The sequence below is a fragment of the Diadema antillarum genome, unplaced genomic scaffold, assembly GCF_040938485.1.
Source record: "Diadema antillarum isolate AM-2024a unplaced genomic scaffold, OU_Dant_1.0 scf00000151, whole genome shotgun sequence".
Classification (NCBI taxonomy): Eukaryota; Metazoa; Echinodermata; class Echinoidea; order Diadematoida; family Diadematidae; genus Diadema; species Diadema antillarum.
Window position 1 is genome coordinate 3055544 of NW_027271040.1, and position 19898 is coordinate 3075441.

Sequence of the window (19898 nt, forward strand, 5' to 3'; positions counted from 1 at the left end):
CTTAGTAGAAAAGAAAATTACTGACAGTGTTATTCAGGATATTTGACACAGTTAGACAAGATTTATGTTAAAACAAGCCAAGGCAGGCCCTGAGCATTCGCTACATGAGTGAAATGATATTTGACTTAGCTCACTGGTCAAAACCCAGGTACATTTAATAGAGAGAGACAAAAACTATCTCGAGTCACACATGGAAAGTAAAATAGACGTCGTCTTGTTTATATTATTGTTTTATTCTCTCTGGGGACAAAAGATGGAAAAAAAAGAAGAATACGTGAATAGATTGACAAAAAAGCGACAATAACAACGTCTTCAATGAGAAGGCTTGCATGCTTCGACAACTCCTTGTGTACAAATGGATACAGTGTGGGAAACTGTACGTTTAACATGTTTAAGTGGGATTCCACACAAAGTGGTTCCTCTAGCAATGCATTTATAGCCAAGCGATGTCAGACTATAATCAAAGCCACCTTAGATTAATACAATTGATCTTCTACATATTCTGCCCAAGGAGAGATTCTGATCAATTACAACTAGCATTAGATTTAGCTGAGAAAAAGAGCAAAACGTGTAAAATTTAGATATACGTATCACGCAGCTTACATACTGATGATAAAAATATTGTGAGCATATAAACATGCATTATCGAAGAACATACATACTTCCATTTCACTGTATCTATTAACAGTGATCAATGAACAATTAAGTCCCACACTATTAAAGTTGTAATAGAGTTGCCCATATCTAGCTTTCACAGTTTCATTGACACTAAAGTTCCAGTACTTCGCGTGCTCTCATTTGTTGCGCAATGTGATGAGTTGTGGTATAAGCTTCTAAATCTTTGCTGCAGCGGTTTCTCTTAATCTTCAGTAGATAGACAGCAGTGACATGCAGTTTTGCTTGGGGTCTGATACACTATGCAATTCCAAGCTTCTTGGTCCGAATTCATCCTTTATGCAGTCTTGCCGTGCCGCGTTTCAAAGGCAATGGATCAGTATATTACATTCCATGAGTCATCTGATTTTAGGTCAACAATGACATATGTATAAATCTGTCCACGTCCACTTAATATCCTCTCCGTACACAGATGACATGTATATTTCATCTTACTCCTGTAGTACGCTCAGGTATCCTTTTAGAGCTAATTTCATAAAGATCCATGCGCCGATAAGAAAACGAATCTCTTTGAATATGCGGAGGTTTCTACGGTCTTTCAAATGAAGCAAATGCCGTTTAAAGAATCAAATGGTTGGATAAGGTAAGACAGAACCATCATTTAGCCACTAAGGGTCATGAGACGTGATGCTTGATTTTGACCGACATATATAATAGTTGCAGATCACTCTGCAACGAATGGAAAGGCCAGGGGGCACCACTTTATAACGTAAATAACTTTGAATTTGTTTCCTTAGATCTGAGTTATCATGAACATATCTATATTTAACAGAAAAACAACTTAACATGGAACACAACAATGTTGAACGAAGTGCATAATTAATATTTCAGAAGATTCGAATGTAGTGGAATGATTGTACCCGATTTCACAAACATTCAATATCCGTAAAGTTGATATATTTCGAAAGCATTCACATTCGCCTCTCTCTCTCTCTCTCTCTCTCTTTCTCTTCCTCTTACAATACTGCATGCTTAAATAGTATTTATCTCTTTCACTGTTTTGTTCAGAGACAGCCCTGAACAGGTTTGCGTTGATCTCAGGAATTAATGAAACAAAGAACGAACAAACATAGGCATAAGTGTAAGAGTTGAAAAACGCATTGAACATCCAAAAGGGACCATCAAAACGAATGACACTTTTATAATGTAGTCTTATAAAATCAGCAAGTGTTTAGCACTAGCTAGTATTGAAACTTCATTATCTGCCTTCAGCCAATTTATCGTCTGTATCGCCTCACTATATTATTATCATTCTCATTATCATTTGCTACTTTAGAAATAAGTTAACACAATACATATAGCTTGACAAGTAACTAAAGGCGAATTTTGTGAAATGGTAATTTAACTAATGGCTTAGACGAATTAAATTTGTCGCCAAACTAATCTGCTGATAACATTTTGTTCGCGTGCAAGACCATAGATGTATATATTACGAAATCATGCTCTGTGGGAGACACTGCAGTTACTTATAATCGCAGTTTTTCTCCTACTCACCACCTACTGAAAGTTCTTTGAATATTCCAGCACTAAGTACAATATGCATTACGAAGACGCCATAACTTTTTTAAAGTCACGACGGAATTGCTTTGCTTTCAGCAAAAATTCATTTATATCCATCTACTTCAGGCAGAAGTTTTGTCATGCTATCGGTGATGTTGCGATCATCCCTACGTATTACCTTATTCGGAGATGCCTCCATTCTGAAGGGAAAATAAGGCCTTAAGATTAAATGATATCATTTGTGCTCCTATGCTCGGGCTATGGAATATTCAACAAAAAGAAAAATGTCCGAGGAATGATTGTGCATTATAAACACTAGTTTATCTGTTTGTCCATGACTCTACATGGAAGTGTGCGAAAAAGTGTAATAACGCTCCCCTCTGACGATCTACCGTAGATGTGAATAGTTTAGGAGTTATTTGACAGAACATATAACATCATCACATACGCTCTTAATAAAATGTCGGGAAAATGCTAGAAAATTTTCATAAATATTTCATATAAATATTTTAATTGGAATGCATTTTTTTTAGACAAAAGGAACTTATTTCTAAAGGAATGCAATCAAAATTTACGTGATGTATTGACTAAATATAAAGTCTTTTATGAATGGTCAAGAAATTAATTAATCGAAGAGCACCGGTGTAACGTAATGTGAGTCACGATGATTTCTTTGATGGTTTGCTTTACCAGTTAAGGACAAATCCTGACGTATCCGTCCCCTGGAAATTGCCCCAGTTTCGTTCCTCCAACAAAGAACCGAGCTGTCATCCCAGCATGATCTCAGCATTTCTATTCCTTTTCATTGGGAAAGGATGCGGTGCACTGTCCACGACAAATCCAGACATAGTTGTTGGTAATTATATACTTCAAGGATGTGGATTATCAAGAGGGTAACGCAATCCATACGTGCATCCAGTTATGCCGTGAGAGACAGTGAATAATGTATGACATTACCTTTTTTCATTGACCTTTGGCATGGGCATTTTTGTTGTTGTTTTTTTTTCCTCTGGCAGCACAAGAAGCAAAACAATGGTATATTCAGCGCTTGCGTGTGTGTGCGTGTGTGTGTATGTGATGAGCGTGTGGTGTATGTGTATCATAAAGCAAAAAAAATGTGTGATGTGTGTGTGTGTGTGTGTGTGTGTGTGTGTGCAAGTATATGTCCTGAAAAACAACCGTCTTTATCAATATATCCTTTATTCCAGACTATTTTCGCGATGTTTTTTTGATATCTACATTCTAAAGTGAAAATTTCCGGGTACCCTTTTATGCAACGCAATACAGAGAAAAGCTGACCAGCAAAACATTTTCACTGGGTCTATATATATGATACTTCAAAGCTACTGAGGCAGGACTTTGATTCCTACGCACATCAATTGATGTCTAACGAAAAACTAGATGACATCGAGCCAATTTTGACGGTTCATCAAAATACAAAAAGGGCAGTAAAGTCATAAGACGAATCACGATCAGCCATGGCGTCTCCAGCGGTCTGTGCTACCCTGTGGGTGGACGGAGTATTGAGGGGAGGCAGATATGATCCCCTGAGGTGATTGCCAGCGGGGAAACACTCGTTTTTGAAATAACACAAATTGGTGTAGACGCTTCCTGCAATCTGAGGCAACCAAGGAGCTAGATAGATATATTGGATAACCTGTATTCCAAGCCATACGCCTCGGCACATCTTGTTTCCACGTACATAAAGCATTTCATCAGATAGCCAAATTGTTTTTAGTGATGTTGATGTCACATCCAGTAAAATCGAAAGGAAATATTCATCCGAGTGTCGCGACACTCGGTTCATTTTACCCCCAATCTGAAACATGCAGTCTTTTCAGCGACACGCAATTTCCGTCACAATTCCTACCGTGAAAGTTGGTGCATTCACTCGAATTCTTACGTGGCATTCGCAGCAATCACCATGAAATAACAAAGCTTCTGTAGACCATTATGATTTAATATATTGTTCTTATAATCGGAGATTATTATATAGAAATTCCACCAAGACAAACAAAGTTAGTATTTCTGTCCCTTCATTGCTGGGCAAATTTGTTTTGGTGTCTTCATATCTGATGCTTTAATCATCTAAAAACAAAATGCTGGTACTGTATTTCGTTTGTCCATTCTATCGAATTAACTGAAATCAGCGGTGCATGCGTGTTGGCTACAACGGCTATCAGAAAAATTGCACTGAAGACACTTGAAAAGCGGTTCGATGGGAAATCTCACAATTTTTTTATTTGTTTCGTTTTTCTGAGACTTATTTCTGGAAACTGAAACAGCCAAAACAACAACAAAACAGAGCAAGAACTCATGTCATGATTTTTTAATACTTTATTCAAAGCGTCATACTTTGAGCCATGAATACCAAATCTTATATAAATTTCTATTAAAGCTTGTAGTTAGCAAACAAATGAATGTAATATCAGAAGCACAAGCTGAAAGTCAGTATTCAAGGTATTTGGAATACCACTGCCATTTACTTCCTTACATATTTCAGCTCAAACATCTTGATTATGTAGAATGATATTTATGATCGGGGAATACATTATGAATGCATCGATATCAAAAGGCTAATATTAAAGAAATGTACAAGTGTAGCCACTGGTAGCTAAACGAGACTGCTAATTTCCTACATCTATTTTGTATGTCATATAGCGTCTACTTATCAACATGTACAGAAACTACGACAATGAGACTAATCAGTCATCTGTTATCATAAGTCGACTGTCTTTCAAGACTACACGGAATGCTATGACGTTGTTTACCATGCAGCTTTCATTCTTTCTGATTGTCTTGAAATCGTTAGCTATGGCGGGATCTCCCACTCATCTTCTTCATCAATCCAGTTAATGTATGGGTACACCTTGTACAAATCATTTCAGTCTTCACTCAATGAGCCGGGGGGGGGGGGGAGAGGATGGAGGAAAGGTGAAGAGAAGAGGATCTCAATGACCAATACCCCCACTTCTCCGCGTCCATTTATGCAATTACATGCCCGTTACTCCATTAGAGTTGATTAAAATGATAACAGCTCTAAATGGAAGGCGCATCTCGCCGAAACCATGAGGAAACTTGCAATGCGTGATTCAGACATGGCCTGTTTAAAGAAAACAAGCAAGTAATGTCTTGCTCTCTCATGATTACCCAGTATCCCAGCATAGCATTTTCAAAATCCTATACCTTTAATTTCTTGCAATGTTTATCTGTCAGCCAGTTCGTTCAAATTCATGTCTCTCTCTCTCTCTCTCTCTCTCTCTCTCTATCTATCTATCTATCTTTTTGTCTATCAGTCCATCACCCTGAATGGGCGGTGTCCTGTTTGTTGGCATCGGTCTCTTTCATCTGGTGTTATGTTTTTTTCTCCGTTCTTGGGGCAGTTTTCCTCTGTGTCCTGTGTTTGAAGATATCCGATCACAGAGCGATAGAGCCTGACCACACACATATATTTGGCTCATTGTTGAAAACTCATACATAAAACCCACCTTGGTGCGTTTGAAACCCGAGGCCATTTGCATTACACCGAACGATATAAACACAATCTAGGCAGTGCATCCGTTTGTATTATTCTTTTCATTCATTCATTCGGTTTATTTCAAATTTATTAATATGTAACATATAAAAATTAATTTTGTAAACATACAAAATATTACAACATTTCTTTCACGAGCAAAAAAAAAACAAATGTTCAACAGCAAATATAAGTATAAAATTGGTATTGCAGGGATTGAATTACCTAGAGACCATTTGCTTGTCAATGCTGGTCCTTTTTTGTTTTGTTTTGTTTTGTTTCATTTCATTTCTTGAAAGATCTTAACGTCAAATTGATTTTGCACCTGCTCGGAAGGGACTCTTCATAATATATACAGACAAATAGTTTTATGCCATAATGTCAAATACAATACCAAAATAATGACGCTAATATTGATTTGACTAAACGCAGCCACATACGCACATATACGAATACAAGCAATGGGTTAGATTGTAAGCAAAGTAAAGTTCAAATCTCCTATCAAGGTTCTTTGCTAAGAAGGCGTTCCCTCGCCTTGTCGACCAACTGCTGGGATGATTAGTTTGCTCATCCTTGTCCATAAGAAGCACATGTCCGTTTGGCCGGCAAGACTAGAGTGTTCTGTTGGAGGCAGTTTGTTCCGTAATTAGAAAGCATCCAAGATAAAGGTGGTACAGCTGACGGATGATTAAAAAGCCAACCCTTTTCGAAATAAACGCCGGCGGTGCTAGCTCTCATCTCTTTGAGCGTTCGTTAACGGTGCAGTTGGCGGTTTGTACTCCTTTTTTCTGAAGAAACGCATCAATAAACATTGCTAGATTTGCCTTATCATGAGTGACCATGGGTAACCTCTCGCGTCAATGTACTTTTCCACAGACTGGTCGACGATTGATGGCAGCCCTTATAGAATGCTGACTTCTAATAATCCACTTTCAACACAAACTCATACATGTATGCTTTTATAAATGGCACAATAAAGTCTGAGATAATATTGGTGTCATTAAATGTTACTTTCTGAAACTGTTTCACCGCTACCCACCATCCGGTTCAATACACTTGGTCTTCCATGGGGGAGGGGGGGGGGGGAGCAAGCAGGAATAAGACTGTCAATGCCATAGTCTTCCATCAAACATGATGGGTTCCGTCTACAGCGATGCATAAAAGGCCAATTCCAAAGTCCAACAAAAAGTCCAACAGTCTAATGATATCTTTCACAGGGGGATGTATACATGCGTGCAAAGACTGACAATCTCATCTCATTCGTGGCTTGACCAAAGGAGCTAAAAAGTGCCGGCAACTTTCTTCATTGGCTTACACCGATCAGGTCACTCGATTCTGTCCTTGTTCTGTGAGGGGACGCAGATGAGGAAAATGAAAAGTGGGTTAAGAATGGCCATATTCTTAAATGCCGAGCGGAGTTAAGAAGTCAGGATTTCAATCTACTAGAAATGACCTCATTTGTCAATCATTGCTAATGTACTAGTATGATTAACAAAAGCAAATTAGAATGCAACTTCCCCTATGCAGAACATAACTTGCATGTTCCCTTGCGATGTCTTTTTGTCATTCATATAGCTTCATTAACATGGAAACAAGCAAGTTATGCTCGGTTTGGGGAAAGGTGCATTACAATGTCTTTTGTCGATCATATTTTTACTACTTTAGTAGTTATTGACAGTTGATGTCACTGGTACAATCATGTTTGTTGGGGATTTTTTGAAGGCTTTATGGGTGAATATCCAAGTTAATCTGAAGAAAACGGCAGAAAATCATTGTATCTAGATATAATACAGTGTATATTGAACTCATTTAGATATTCCATTAGACGGCATGCATGATGTTGATGACATCATGAATTAAATCAAGTCAACATGCATTTGCATTAAATAGTTCCGTTCAGATATGCTGGTCAGGGTAAACCTTCAGCAGAACGTGATAAGCACAAGGAAAAGGAAAAGAAAGAAATCAATCAAGTCAACATGGAAATCAAGTCAACAATTGCAATCAAGTCAGCAATGTGTGACAATTCTTCTGTCTATGATCTTAAGTACCTAAGAGCTCTTGTACTTCAACGTGTATACTTTACTTCCATCTTTTTTTTTTCTGGTGAACATGCTGGATACTACATATCCGAGAGACATTCATGTCAGACATATCGGAAAGCTTTTTAGAGTGGAGAGGTGTACAGGGGATTAGATCCGAGCGAGCCGGAACCGCCTTTTAAGGGGAGAAACAACAACGATGATTAGAAGCAAGAGACAGTTTGAATTATAGAAAGGAAATAGAAAACATCACGATGCATGGGTAGGAGCAAAAGTTACACTCGGTTGAGAGGGTCACTGGCGGGGTACAGCAGTACCCAGAAGCCTATAAAATCCTGATTGTATTGACACTTTCCGAAATGTCTTATTTGAGTTACCACATTTATAGCATCAATGCAAATATTGATAACACTATAGACATATCCAAGATATAGATAGATAGAAGGCTAGATTAAAAAGATAGAAAGGCAGATTAAAGAAGTATTTACAAAATGCATGGGAACCATTCGTAAGGGTGTGGCAAAATGAAAACAAAATTGAAAATACTAAACCAAAAGAGAAAATCAGATATTCCATGCTTGTTTAAGAACAGATTGTGGCTGTCATAATTGTGGTGAAATTAATCCTATTCACCATAAAAATTAATTTGAATAACAATTATTTCATGAGCGTATTTTCATCAGTATATCTTTATACGTTCATGTTGTCTTCCATATCTGAACTGCCTCTTGATATCTGATTATTCAAAACATTTCTAACTTACGGACATCATGGACATGGCGGATGTGAATCATCCAACTTTGATGGCACGAATATTTACTTCTGTTATTCGTCATCTACATGCTGATCTATTCTGTCAGTCAGGGTTTTTTTTTTTATATGAGATGCGATGTATTGCGCAATATAATAATCCTTGAGTTATACATGTTAAAGGAGCCTTGTCTCTCTTGCTGGGTCTTTCAGAGTCGAGGAGGCTCGTCTATAAAAGCATGTGCTTAACACTGAAATCAATCACTTTTTTATCTTTTTCTTCTCTTGTAATACCTACTTGTCTAGGAGGTACAGACATGGCATAAAATCTTGTTCTCAATCAACACAGCTTAAACCAGAGTGATGGTATAATTATGTATATGCCAAAGTAGAAAGCGATGAATTGTATCGTTGCTGGAGCAAACGTTAACATTACAATTGTAGTCATTGTATGAAGTCTTTAGTGGATGGTCTACTCCCAAATGTATAGCAGTTTAAACAAATCAGCACTTTTTGTCCATAAATGAAACTGTATACAAGTGGCAAGTTGTTCTGTTTTCTAAGTTACCTACATGCTCTACTTTCATCTAGAGATCGAATGAGAGGGTCGTAACACATTTTCTGTGTATTTCTTGTAGGAATATGATATAAGAATATAAAGATAGTAATGAAAATAATAATAATAACAATAACAATGATAATGGTTATGATAACAATAATAGTAATAACAATAATTATGATGATAGTAATTATGATGATAATAACAATCATAATAATTATACCCATTTAAATTGCTCCATCGGCCTAGTACAACTATTCCGAGGCGCATTGTGAAAAGGAGGAGAAACACAATATATACGGAAACTACAAACTTGTTTCACATAGCTATCCACTGTACATGCATTTGTGAAAGGACTATTTTGGCACGTATTTACACAAGGACGCTGTGTTATTTGTCATTTCCAATGTCGTTGTATCCTTCTGAGTAATTTCAAACAGTATTGGCGTGTCGTTGTTTCCACTTTGTCACCACCCATTACGAGAAAAACAAAATTACAAGTCCAGTACTTTAACTCAGATAACTGCAAATCTGATGAACTGAAATATTTCCATTTGCTCATATTTGCTCATTTCATCTTACTCGTGGATCTGATTAAAATGAAGTACATTAGACATGACAGTTCGATAATAAGTTTCTGGGTCCTTATGACTTCCCAAGAATTAAAGCTGTGAGCAGCTGTGTGTCTGGAGGTAATGTTTGTCACATTATCGTGACATCAGCGTTCCATCAGCGTTTATTTTCACTTAAATTGAACTTTAGAGTTTGAAAATGGGGATTTGAATAAAATAGAAGGTAATATTGTATGACATCCCATCTTTGAAATATTAGATCTGTCAAATCAATGAAGACCCCGAAATCCCTAAGGCCTCCCACTTATCCCTTTTATCCAAGGAAACATATTCAGTGTCGCCACCTCTCGACCAAAGAGAACTGCTGCCAGTATTACTAACCTAACCTATCCAGGTATATAGAAAAATATAGTGGCTAAACACATCTTGTCCAAGGGCATAGGAACTTTAATAATGGGATTCGAACCTGGGACTTCAGATTGAAATTCGACAGTCCCATCCTCCGTGTCACAGTGTCCTCACTCTTGCTCAAGGAAGTAAATCATTATTTTTTCCAGTTTTCTAGTAACTTCTTTAAGATACAGTGCAACCTGAGAAAAGGATTATGCGCAATGTTCAATTCAATTCAAATGAAATCGTATTTCCAATAACACATGTTTGTTATCGATATAAATTTTAAAAAGAAGTAAATGTACACTGTATTACTACAAAAGAATATGCATATATGGAACTAATTGTTCGACATATGAGAATTAATATTGTTCGGTTTATGAGAACGGTTATTATATTCTCGTCTTTCCGCATTTTTATCGTGACAGTAGGAAGAAAGATGCAACGATTATGTAAATAGTTGTGATTGAAGCTATTTCTTTTATCTCATCGATCGTCTAAAGCGGGAACAGGGAACAGGGATTGACTAAAAGAAAGACTTTATTTTTGGAAAGCCGGGCGGCAGAGCGGAGCGTCATGTTTGAACTAACACGTCCTCGTAATGTGTTTGACGTCGTGTCACCCAAGCAACACGCATCTAATCAAAGAATTATTATCATCACATGTACGTCCCTGATGAAAGGAGTTTTATTTCACAGCTTGTTTGCATTCATCACATCTTTGGCTATGATTCTATTTGACGAGGGGGTAGTTTAAAGGGATAGTGTGGCTTTGGTTAAGATTGAGAATGAGGTTTTAACTTTTTGCGAGATGATTACAAAAACACTTATGAAATACTATTTTAATAGGAATTTAAAGTTTATTTTGATGAAAATTGGTGTTAAAATGGCTGAGATATCCGAAAACAAAGTAAAACAAATTGATATTAGTAAAAGGGTGGGTTTTTAGGATTCCTTTGCTTTGGGTATGTCAGCAATGTCAAAACCAATTTTTATCAAATAAACTCTCAGTTCATCTTATTGTATGCTCTTTCATATTTCATAAGGGGCTTCTCATTATCTCACCAAAAGTTGGAAATCGAAAGCAGACCATGTCAACCAAAACTTTACAATCCCTTTAATCTGATGCTTTGCCTTTGCTCTTGATTTTACTTCTTAAAAGCTTTTATATATCTAGAGTTGGCTTGATGTGAACATTGTCTGTATGAGAGGGGGGGGGGGGGGGGGAAACAAGAACAAGGGGATTAATTCTCACTCAAAGATAATTGCAAATGTATCAATTCAATCATAAAACCTCTTCCTCTACTCCTGCAGTCGAATCTACCACTAGTGATGGACAGGCGACGTTTTCCTACCAAAAGGAGCTCTCTAATTATCTTCTGGACGACTATGGCTCACCGACACTCCGCCCCGTCAAGAACGTCTCTCAGCCCGTTCAGGTCTTCTTCAGGATCCTGATCGCCCAAGTTATCGACTTTGTAAGTATTGTGATATAGGCAGTCCAATGTGAGCTGTTGGGACTCGGTGAATATCAAGGGCGCCGATTCTCACGTTAGCAGCTGCAAAAAGTGTTTTCCGCAAGGCACATTGTCCTCGGTATTATCTCTAACTTGCAAATGGGACTTCAAAAGGAAGTTCCTTGATAGTGGAAGCGAATGCAGAGAGTTCATGCGTGCAACATACAGTGGAAGTTTAAAAATTCCCCTGTTGTTTTCAGCATTTCTTGATTCATAAGGCGCAAAAACTATATTTAAAAAAAAAAATCACCTTTTCTACATGAAAACAAATATTTTCTAGAACATCTAAAGAGCATTAGATCTAGCTCAAGATCATACGGAATGCATGGAGAATGATATTTAACACATCGTTAGTACATCTAAAGAACAAGTCAAGGAAATGCCTACTTTTCATCAACTTTACAACAACAACAAAAAACAGTAAAATCCCCTGTATTTTCTCTACAAAATTTGTCTGATGTGACGCATTACATGGATTGTTGCTGATTTCCAACTAAAGAGGGCGGTCTAGTGTTTCACTAATCACATTTTTCACTTGCTTGATTAATAGATTATTATTCTTGGGACCCCCCCCCCCCCCCCCCCCCCCACCCCACCACCACCACCACCACCACCACCACCATCTCCCCAGTGCTCGCATGTTCACATACATGCATTTATTGCTTAATTAGAGCGACGTGAAAGAACTCATATCTCAGACTGTAGCCCTCACCCTAAAATCAAAAGGGTCCGTGACATACAATTATTTGGTAATCTGATTAAGATGCCGCGGACAAAGTGGGAACTCATTACATCCATCACATGACAGTTTATTGCAAGGGGCGGCTCACGCATGTTGTAAATGTCAAAGCAGGAAATTGGATAAAGTCAATGAAGATTGCGAACATACACGTAATGGTACATTTTGGATGAATGATCTTGACGGCAGTCTTGAGACATATCCCTGCATCTGTAATAGTGATTTGCTTGATATTCACGATAAAAGTCGTGACTTTTTTCTTGATCGTAAATGTAATCCCTGAGATAGAACAGATAAAATTACATCTTGACACATTCATCAATATCTTGTGGCATCTGGAGGTGAGAAATGAAAACGTGACAGAGTGAGAGACAGGTGGAAGAGGGGGTGGAGAGTAATTAAAGTTCATGGGTCTACGAATTTGATTTCGCTTTGGATGAAGAGTTGCATTAAAATGTGACTTCAAGCGAGGTTCATGTCTCCCTCCCGATTCTAAGATGATTACATTTGGGTTTACGCATCACTTTTTCAGTATCCTTGTCCATCCGTTTGAATTAAATATATATCGCATATACACTACCTCCCACATGTATCTCTCTCTTTCCTTCTATATATCTCTCTTTTTTATGCATTTTATTGTACACTTCCGTTGAGTGATATTCCGTTCTTTGCTGATCTCACATTTTTCTTTTAAAATTCCATTGTCAAGTTACAGTCCTCGCCTTGAAAGTTTGGTGTTAGAATTTACGCGTGTCTCACATTATTTTCATGACCATTCTCCAAAAACAATTAAATTAGCCTTTTTATAGTAATGTCACAGGTTTGGTTGAGCCCATTAAAGTCATGTACATCAGCAAGAGAAACTTTGCTTTCCAACGCTGACACTGTTTTTCATAATGATTATCATTAGAGTTACGGCTACAGATATTCTCTTCCAGTGAGGATTTCGAACTCAATTTGCTTCACAGAAGAAACCTGATGTGTAATAATATAGTGTCATATGTCAATTTTGCGGACTAGTTAAAGTGGATAAAATGTTTGTAAAGGAAAACTGTCTGAAAGTCGATCAGATTGTCAGAAGAATTTGGCATCATGTACGCGCGCTCCGCAATCTATGCAGCATCATTCCAAAATGGATCGGTATGTTGTCATGGCAACGGTAGCCTTACCAACCAGCCCGATGGATTGCCAAGTTAATGGGAAGTATAACAAAGTCTCAGCGGTGGTTAATAGTTTAGGCACACAGTCAGTTTACTGACAGGAAGACACAGGACGTGACGTCACCATAGAATCGTGTTGGCACGTGATTTACAATGAAGGTACTCCACTAATGGAAGATATCGTTAATTGATGTGGATGCTTCTCTATGGAGTGTACAGGAAACAGTTTTAACGTTGATGAAGTTACCTCCGATTTGCTTAGGTTTTGTTTGAAAGCAGATATGATATCACAGTTCATCCTTCATATACATCACGTTAAGTGATGTTCTCCAACAATTTCTTTGGATGTGAGTTGGTAAAAACAAATGCCGTGTTAACGATCCCGAGAGAACATCAACTATAGTCCGTCGTGATTGTCCTCTCTGTTTCTCAAACTTATCTCCCATCAATATCATGTTTCTTCCTGACTGTTACGGTGCTGTCATATCGTCTCATAAAACAAAAGAGGAAAATCCTGTGGCATGATGTTTCAATGAATCATGACAAACTCAAGACATCCTTGGTAAATGGTTGTTCATGACATCTTAATGCATTCTATTCTCTTTTTATGCAATCCCGCCAGCAGGGAATGAGAAATGAGAAATATATTACAGTTTTTCTCTGACACTAATGCATTTATCAGCACTGCATGGCAATCAATTACAGATTTATGCTTTGCGACTGCGATTCATCATATTTGAAGAGAGTAATGGCAATCAGAACGAATCATGCTGACTCAGCGCTGTGTGTTCCCTCCGTCATATTCAGTTGATTTAAAGTCCAATGATTTGTTTCTTTAATACAGTAGCCGCCAATCACAAATAAGAATGTACTCCACTATAAAAAGCCACAGGTACATGCTCTGTGTTGCTATGGACATCATGGACATAAAATTCTGAGGAAAATCAAATTGTTTGGTCTGGGTGCCAAAGTAAGACTTAGGGCCTAACCTTGCTTTGTCGTTCATCTGATGTTTTTTTTTTTTTGTTTTTTTTTTTAAGGTTGTACCCTATTTCGAGTGTGCTGAATCTGAAATGCAAGTTTTGCTCAAGATATTCAGCACACTCAAAATACAGTGTAACTTCATTTTTGTGTCCATTTTCACCATTTTATGAGGAGATATTATGTAGGAATTTTAGATTTTGGCGGCCATTTTGAATATCTCAAAACCCTCAAGGATGCAAGAGTTGCATCGTCCAGATTCGAATTCAGCATTCTCGAAATACTTAGGGTAAAACCATCAAAGAGCATCGGGTAGACGGTGAAGCATGGTTAGGCCCAAAATCTTTCTTTGGCACCCAGACCAAATACAATTTTGTCTTCCTCATAATTTTATGTCCGAGATGCCGCATAGCAAGATTGTCGGCTACTGTGAGCTGCTCGTATAGAAACACATTTTTGGACTTTACATCAAATCGACTTTGATATCTAAGACGAGGGATCTACGACGAATATGCCATCCCTGCATCATGCGCAATGCTAGAAGATAGCACGGGATGAAATCATCGGCTGCTATGATGTTTTCGTTGATAGAAAATTTCGGAATGTGACATAAATTGTGGAATTACCTCGTCATAACCCATAGTGTTTTGATGAATAAGGAAATTACGTTGTAACATCAATGAGGAATGCGTGACTCTAAGAATTTCTCCTGCTACTGACATGGTACAACGTTCAGGATTTTTTTTTTTATTGTTTTTAGGCAAAGAAATCGTAATACATGGTTTCATTATCAAACCATGAAAGCTAAAAGCCTTCATCTTTAAAATCTCATAAGAGTCTTGAGATCAGAGATTGCCTCCCACCATTTGGACATGATGAGAGCAGGGGCATGCCAGGAGGCGAGTGAGTGTCTCTCTCCCATAAAGTGGGTATCTCACTGGAGTAGAGAGTAGGTGGCGACCCTGCGGCGACTCAAGTCTCACTGGTCGCAGAGACGTCTCCGCGAAGTCTCCAAGACCCCGTTTACAGTGAGTGAAAGGGCCGGGCTCGGCGGCGGCCGAGCCCGGCCTTCATTTCACTGTAAACGCACAAAAGGCTAAATGCCGTACCAAAATCGGCCGCGCATTTGGCCAAGATCTGGAGGTAGTCTCGGCCGCGGCTCGGCCTTTTTTCACTGTAAACGCAAACTGGGCCAAATGCGGTACCAAACTGCGACCGGCGCCCTCCCAATAATAGTGTTTATTTGCAAGTAGAGCGCCACAAAATATTGAAAGGTTTGAATTACTGTAAAAGCCCGGGCCGAGCCCTCAACTGTAGACGGACAAAACTGCGGGGCCGAGTACCGCAATTGAGGCCGGGCTCAGCCTGGGCTCTGCCCGGGCTCGGACCAGCCCTGCACTGTAAACGGGTCCTAGAGACTAGCCTCTTCTCCGGGGAATCGAACATGTTCGATTTTTTAGAAGACTTTTTTTTTCAGTCTCCAGCTGGTCTCAGAGACATCTCTTTAGTCGAGGAGACTAATTTTATCCGCGAGGTCTCTGAGACATCTCCTTGACCTTGCGGCGAATAATTGGTAACCTTCCGGAGACCTCTTTGAGACGTCTCCACGACGTCGCGGTGTGTGACGTCTCTGCGACTTCCGAAGGAATAAGTTGTCGCCATGTTTGGAGACGTCTTGAACAGTCGTCGCCCTGGAGACACCTTCATGGTGACAACGCAAGCCATCTCTTGATGTCGCACGAGTCGCGGCAGTCGCGGTGAAGTCTCCTTCAACGAGATATAGGCCCTTGGTTCACACATGACACACATGCTTTTTATTGTCTCAATGTAATGTTTTGTCTCAATGCAGTGTTTCGTATAAACGTGTATGAATGAATATATTCATTTCATTACAACTCAGTGTCCCCAGAGGCTAAAAGAAAATGAAAAGCCACCTGGTGTGTGTGTGTGGGGGGGGGGGGGGGGGGGCGTTGCGTGGAGATCATAGTCATTAGATTGAATTGACCTTTTCCTCACCTAAGCAGCCATATCCGATCCATTCGAGATTGAACTCCGTTTGTAGATACGCACTGACTACATTGTTATACATTAGAATTACATTGTACTTATAATTACGAATTTCATGGTACTTACAGTGATGACGATAATCAAAAAGAATGCTGTAAATTGTAATAATATCGATTATAATACCATTATGGATATCTAATAACATTGAACCTTTTAAGTAAAGAAAACTTTAATTGAAGCAGAGTACTTTTTAGTATCTATAATGATAGTGATAGTAATTAAAAGTGTGTAAAATAAATGAGAGAAATAATTCTCAGAAAGCCTGCATTTGGGTCATCATAAAACAAATTCATGTTATTACAATTTGAAAGGATGTACAAAAGAAATTGAAATTGATATATCATTTACGTCAAAATCAGAAAATTCCTTCATCTGGTCATTTTACTCTCTCCCTTGGAGCATGAAGGCAGGTTGAATTACATGACAGACGAAAATCATTAATCTCAACGTTTCCGCGAAATTACCGGAAAGAAAACACAAAAAATACATCATAAGCGTCTCAATAATCATAAATTATCTCAGAAAGACACGGTTCTCTCCATCGTCTGGCTTCCCTTACGGGTCACTTCCCGCGTGGTCGGCCACCATGTTTGGTTGAGCAGTCAGCAAGGATTTGTGCGCGTCATGGAGCAGTATTAGGACACACGTGGTCACTGCTGTAGAGTGTTAATTTGGATAATTGCACACTTCGTCATAACCAGAACCGATGAATGATTAATGACAGTGGATTTATCCTCTTTCCCTGCTTTTCCGCACGCTTTGGACCTTAGCCGTCTATAATGAAAGGCACAGGCTTTTGCACTTGGTGGCAATATAGCAGTTAATTTTGGTTGATTATGGGAATATTTCCCCGTTTTCACAGTATTCTATTGATAATCTTTCTCTTATCAACTATCATCAATTCCGAATATGAGGGTAAGAGGGTTCTGCATTTTGCAAATACGTTGTGATCATGCAATAGAGATTTGAACAGAACTAGGCTATGATCTTTGAATTCTGATCAAAAACAAACAAACACACAAGCAAACAAACGAAAACATACATGGAAAGAAACAACACAAATCAAAACTTGGTACATATTTTGTCAGACTGCGAATTTTGGACTAGTAAAAGGTTAGTCTAAAAGAAATAGTGAAATTGTACGAGCATATCATTGACAATTTGATCGAAATCGGATATAAAAGACGTCAAGTTATGAAATTTTAAGGATTTGATAATTTTTGCAAAACAATTCTCCAAAAGTTGGCATGAATATGCAAATGAGCAGGCCTACACCAATCTCCCATAAGTGACAATATTACAACTACTTTCGAAAAGGTGTCACTGTGAGTCAGGACAGGTTTAAAAAGAGAACAAAAGAAGTATGAATTAACGTATAAGTATTAACAATAGGGAGTTGTGAAACTGTGGAGCTCCAAGATGACCATGAATATGTATGAGCTTAATTCATGAATATGTATGAATATGCATTTATGTCAATATTATATGAATATTGTTTGAGCTGAGGAGCTGTGGAGAGTGACTCTTTTGCAACCGATTATATAGCTTGTGTGGACTCCACAACGTACACTCCACACCAGCCATACAATCCGTTGAAAGAGTCACTCTTCACAACTCCACAGTAAAATCAATACGTCCATATTTCATATTCTTATAATCCATAACTCATCATTTATTTTTTTCATATTTTTCATATTTCATACATCCATATTTCCATACTCATAAAGCATATTTCCATATTTTCATTATTCATAGTCTTTATTTCTCATTGTCATTCATATTTCCTTCATTCGTATTTCATAATTCATATATTTCCCTATTTCTTATTTCTTTTGTCTATGAAAATTAATATCATATTCTTTTGTTCTAAACAAAGAATATTCTTATGACGCTAAAAGCACCCCTTTACTACTCTCATACCTGTATTTTATTCCCCTTAGACGTCACACTTTAAAGATAAATATAATCTTTCAAAAAAGATTCAATGCCTTTCGTGTTTCGTTTCTAGGTAGACCAAATTATTTCACTTCAATCCTGAAATTTCCAATAGCATATACTCAGACTCTGTTCAGACGCCCTTAAAAATGACTATGGTTTCTACCAAAAACAAAAACAAAAACAAAAACCGTCACTTGTTTAGGTGTTTTTATCTTCGCCGAAAACAAACGTTACGAATCAGTGTAAACGCCTTTAATAGTGCGCCACCTTGCGTCCAGTTTTATTGTCCTTCGCCCTGACATTCAGCTCCAACATTCTCACCACTGTCTCACGGAGAGCTGGCTCAAAACGAGACGAAACCGACAACAATTCTTTGATAAATTTCCAACAGAATATATTATCTAGAGTCATCTATTTCCCTCAACCTGACCTCACAGGGACTATCAATTCATATTTTACCCGCTTTTCGCTTTTCCCAATGCTGGTCTAGTTCACTGGTTTCTGTTTTGTTGTTGTTGTTGCTGCTGCTGCTGCTGCTGCTACTGCTGTTGTTATTGTTTTGTCAATGTGATAGGTCGAATGTTTCTCCTTTTGTTTTTGTTTTTTCCTTTTTAGGGGGAGCAGTAAATCTGTAAAACTGGGTATCGAGAACAAGTATAGGCTGTATACGGTTTGCAATGAATCCAGTTTTAAGAGATGATATATACAACATGCATATTTTGTAAATTAATTTCAACCATGTGGATCCATCATATTATCTCGTGAAATATAACTTATTTGAAAAGAGCAAATACTGCTCGTGATATTGCACTTACCCGTGTGCATTTCAAGGCAACAAAAGGTTGAATATAATAAGCATTCACTAGTATGAGCACATGTATTGTGGTAGTGGGGCTGGTGCCTCGGGATGTCGCCTGCCGCAGACAGTGAGTTGAAGAGGGAAGAGTGATTCATTCTAGATCGGTAATGAACAAATTAAGCCTAAAATTGAGATCGTATCTGCATTAGCTCTAGTAACAGACCACCGTGGGGTGACGCTAATCACGAATGATTAAGTGCGTGATAATTATCGGTTCGTGGACACGCGGCCTTCACAGTGTAAATGAAGAAAGCACTTTAAAGAAGATACCCAACCATCAATTTTCATTAAGTTAATTCAAACTACTTCTTTCAATCCGTAAATACTACATTTCATGCGAGCGTGGCCACATAATGAGTAGCACAACGACGTTTTCAGTTATTTCTATCATTATCAGAGCAGAGCAAAGTGTCGCGTGCTTACAAGGTTGCCATTACACCAATCTCAACCACAATACCTGGCACGTCACTTATAGTTTAAAGCGATGATCCTGGTGATTTCCAATCGGAAAACGTGCATAAAAGGGATCCTATAGAAATTCCAGAGTTTTGTATGGAAATTTAAAAGAAGTAGCAAACACACAAACGCAACCTTTGTTCATTGCTAGTATTCATTATCATGATAGATAGAATATTT

General features: G+C 38.2%; 1 protein-coding gene across 1 annotated transcript in view; it reads left to right on the top strand.

Moving 5' to 3' along the window:
- The window catches only part of LOC139721850 (neuronal acetylcholine receptor subunit alpha-10-like), a 52333-nt gene that overhangs the window by 20063 nt on the left and 12372 nt on the right, over window positions 1-19898 (top strand). The window contains exon 2 of the mRNA XM_071633169.1: window positions 11316-11479. Coding sequence (XP_071489270.1) covers window positions 11316-11479 — 164 coding nt within the window. The remainder of the gene's footprint in view (window positions 1-11315; window positions 11480-19898) is intronic.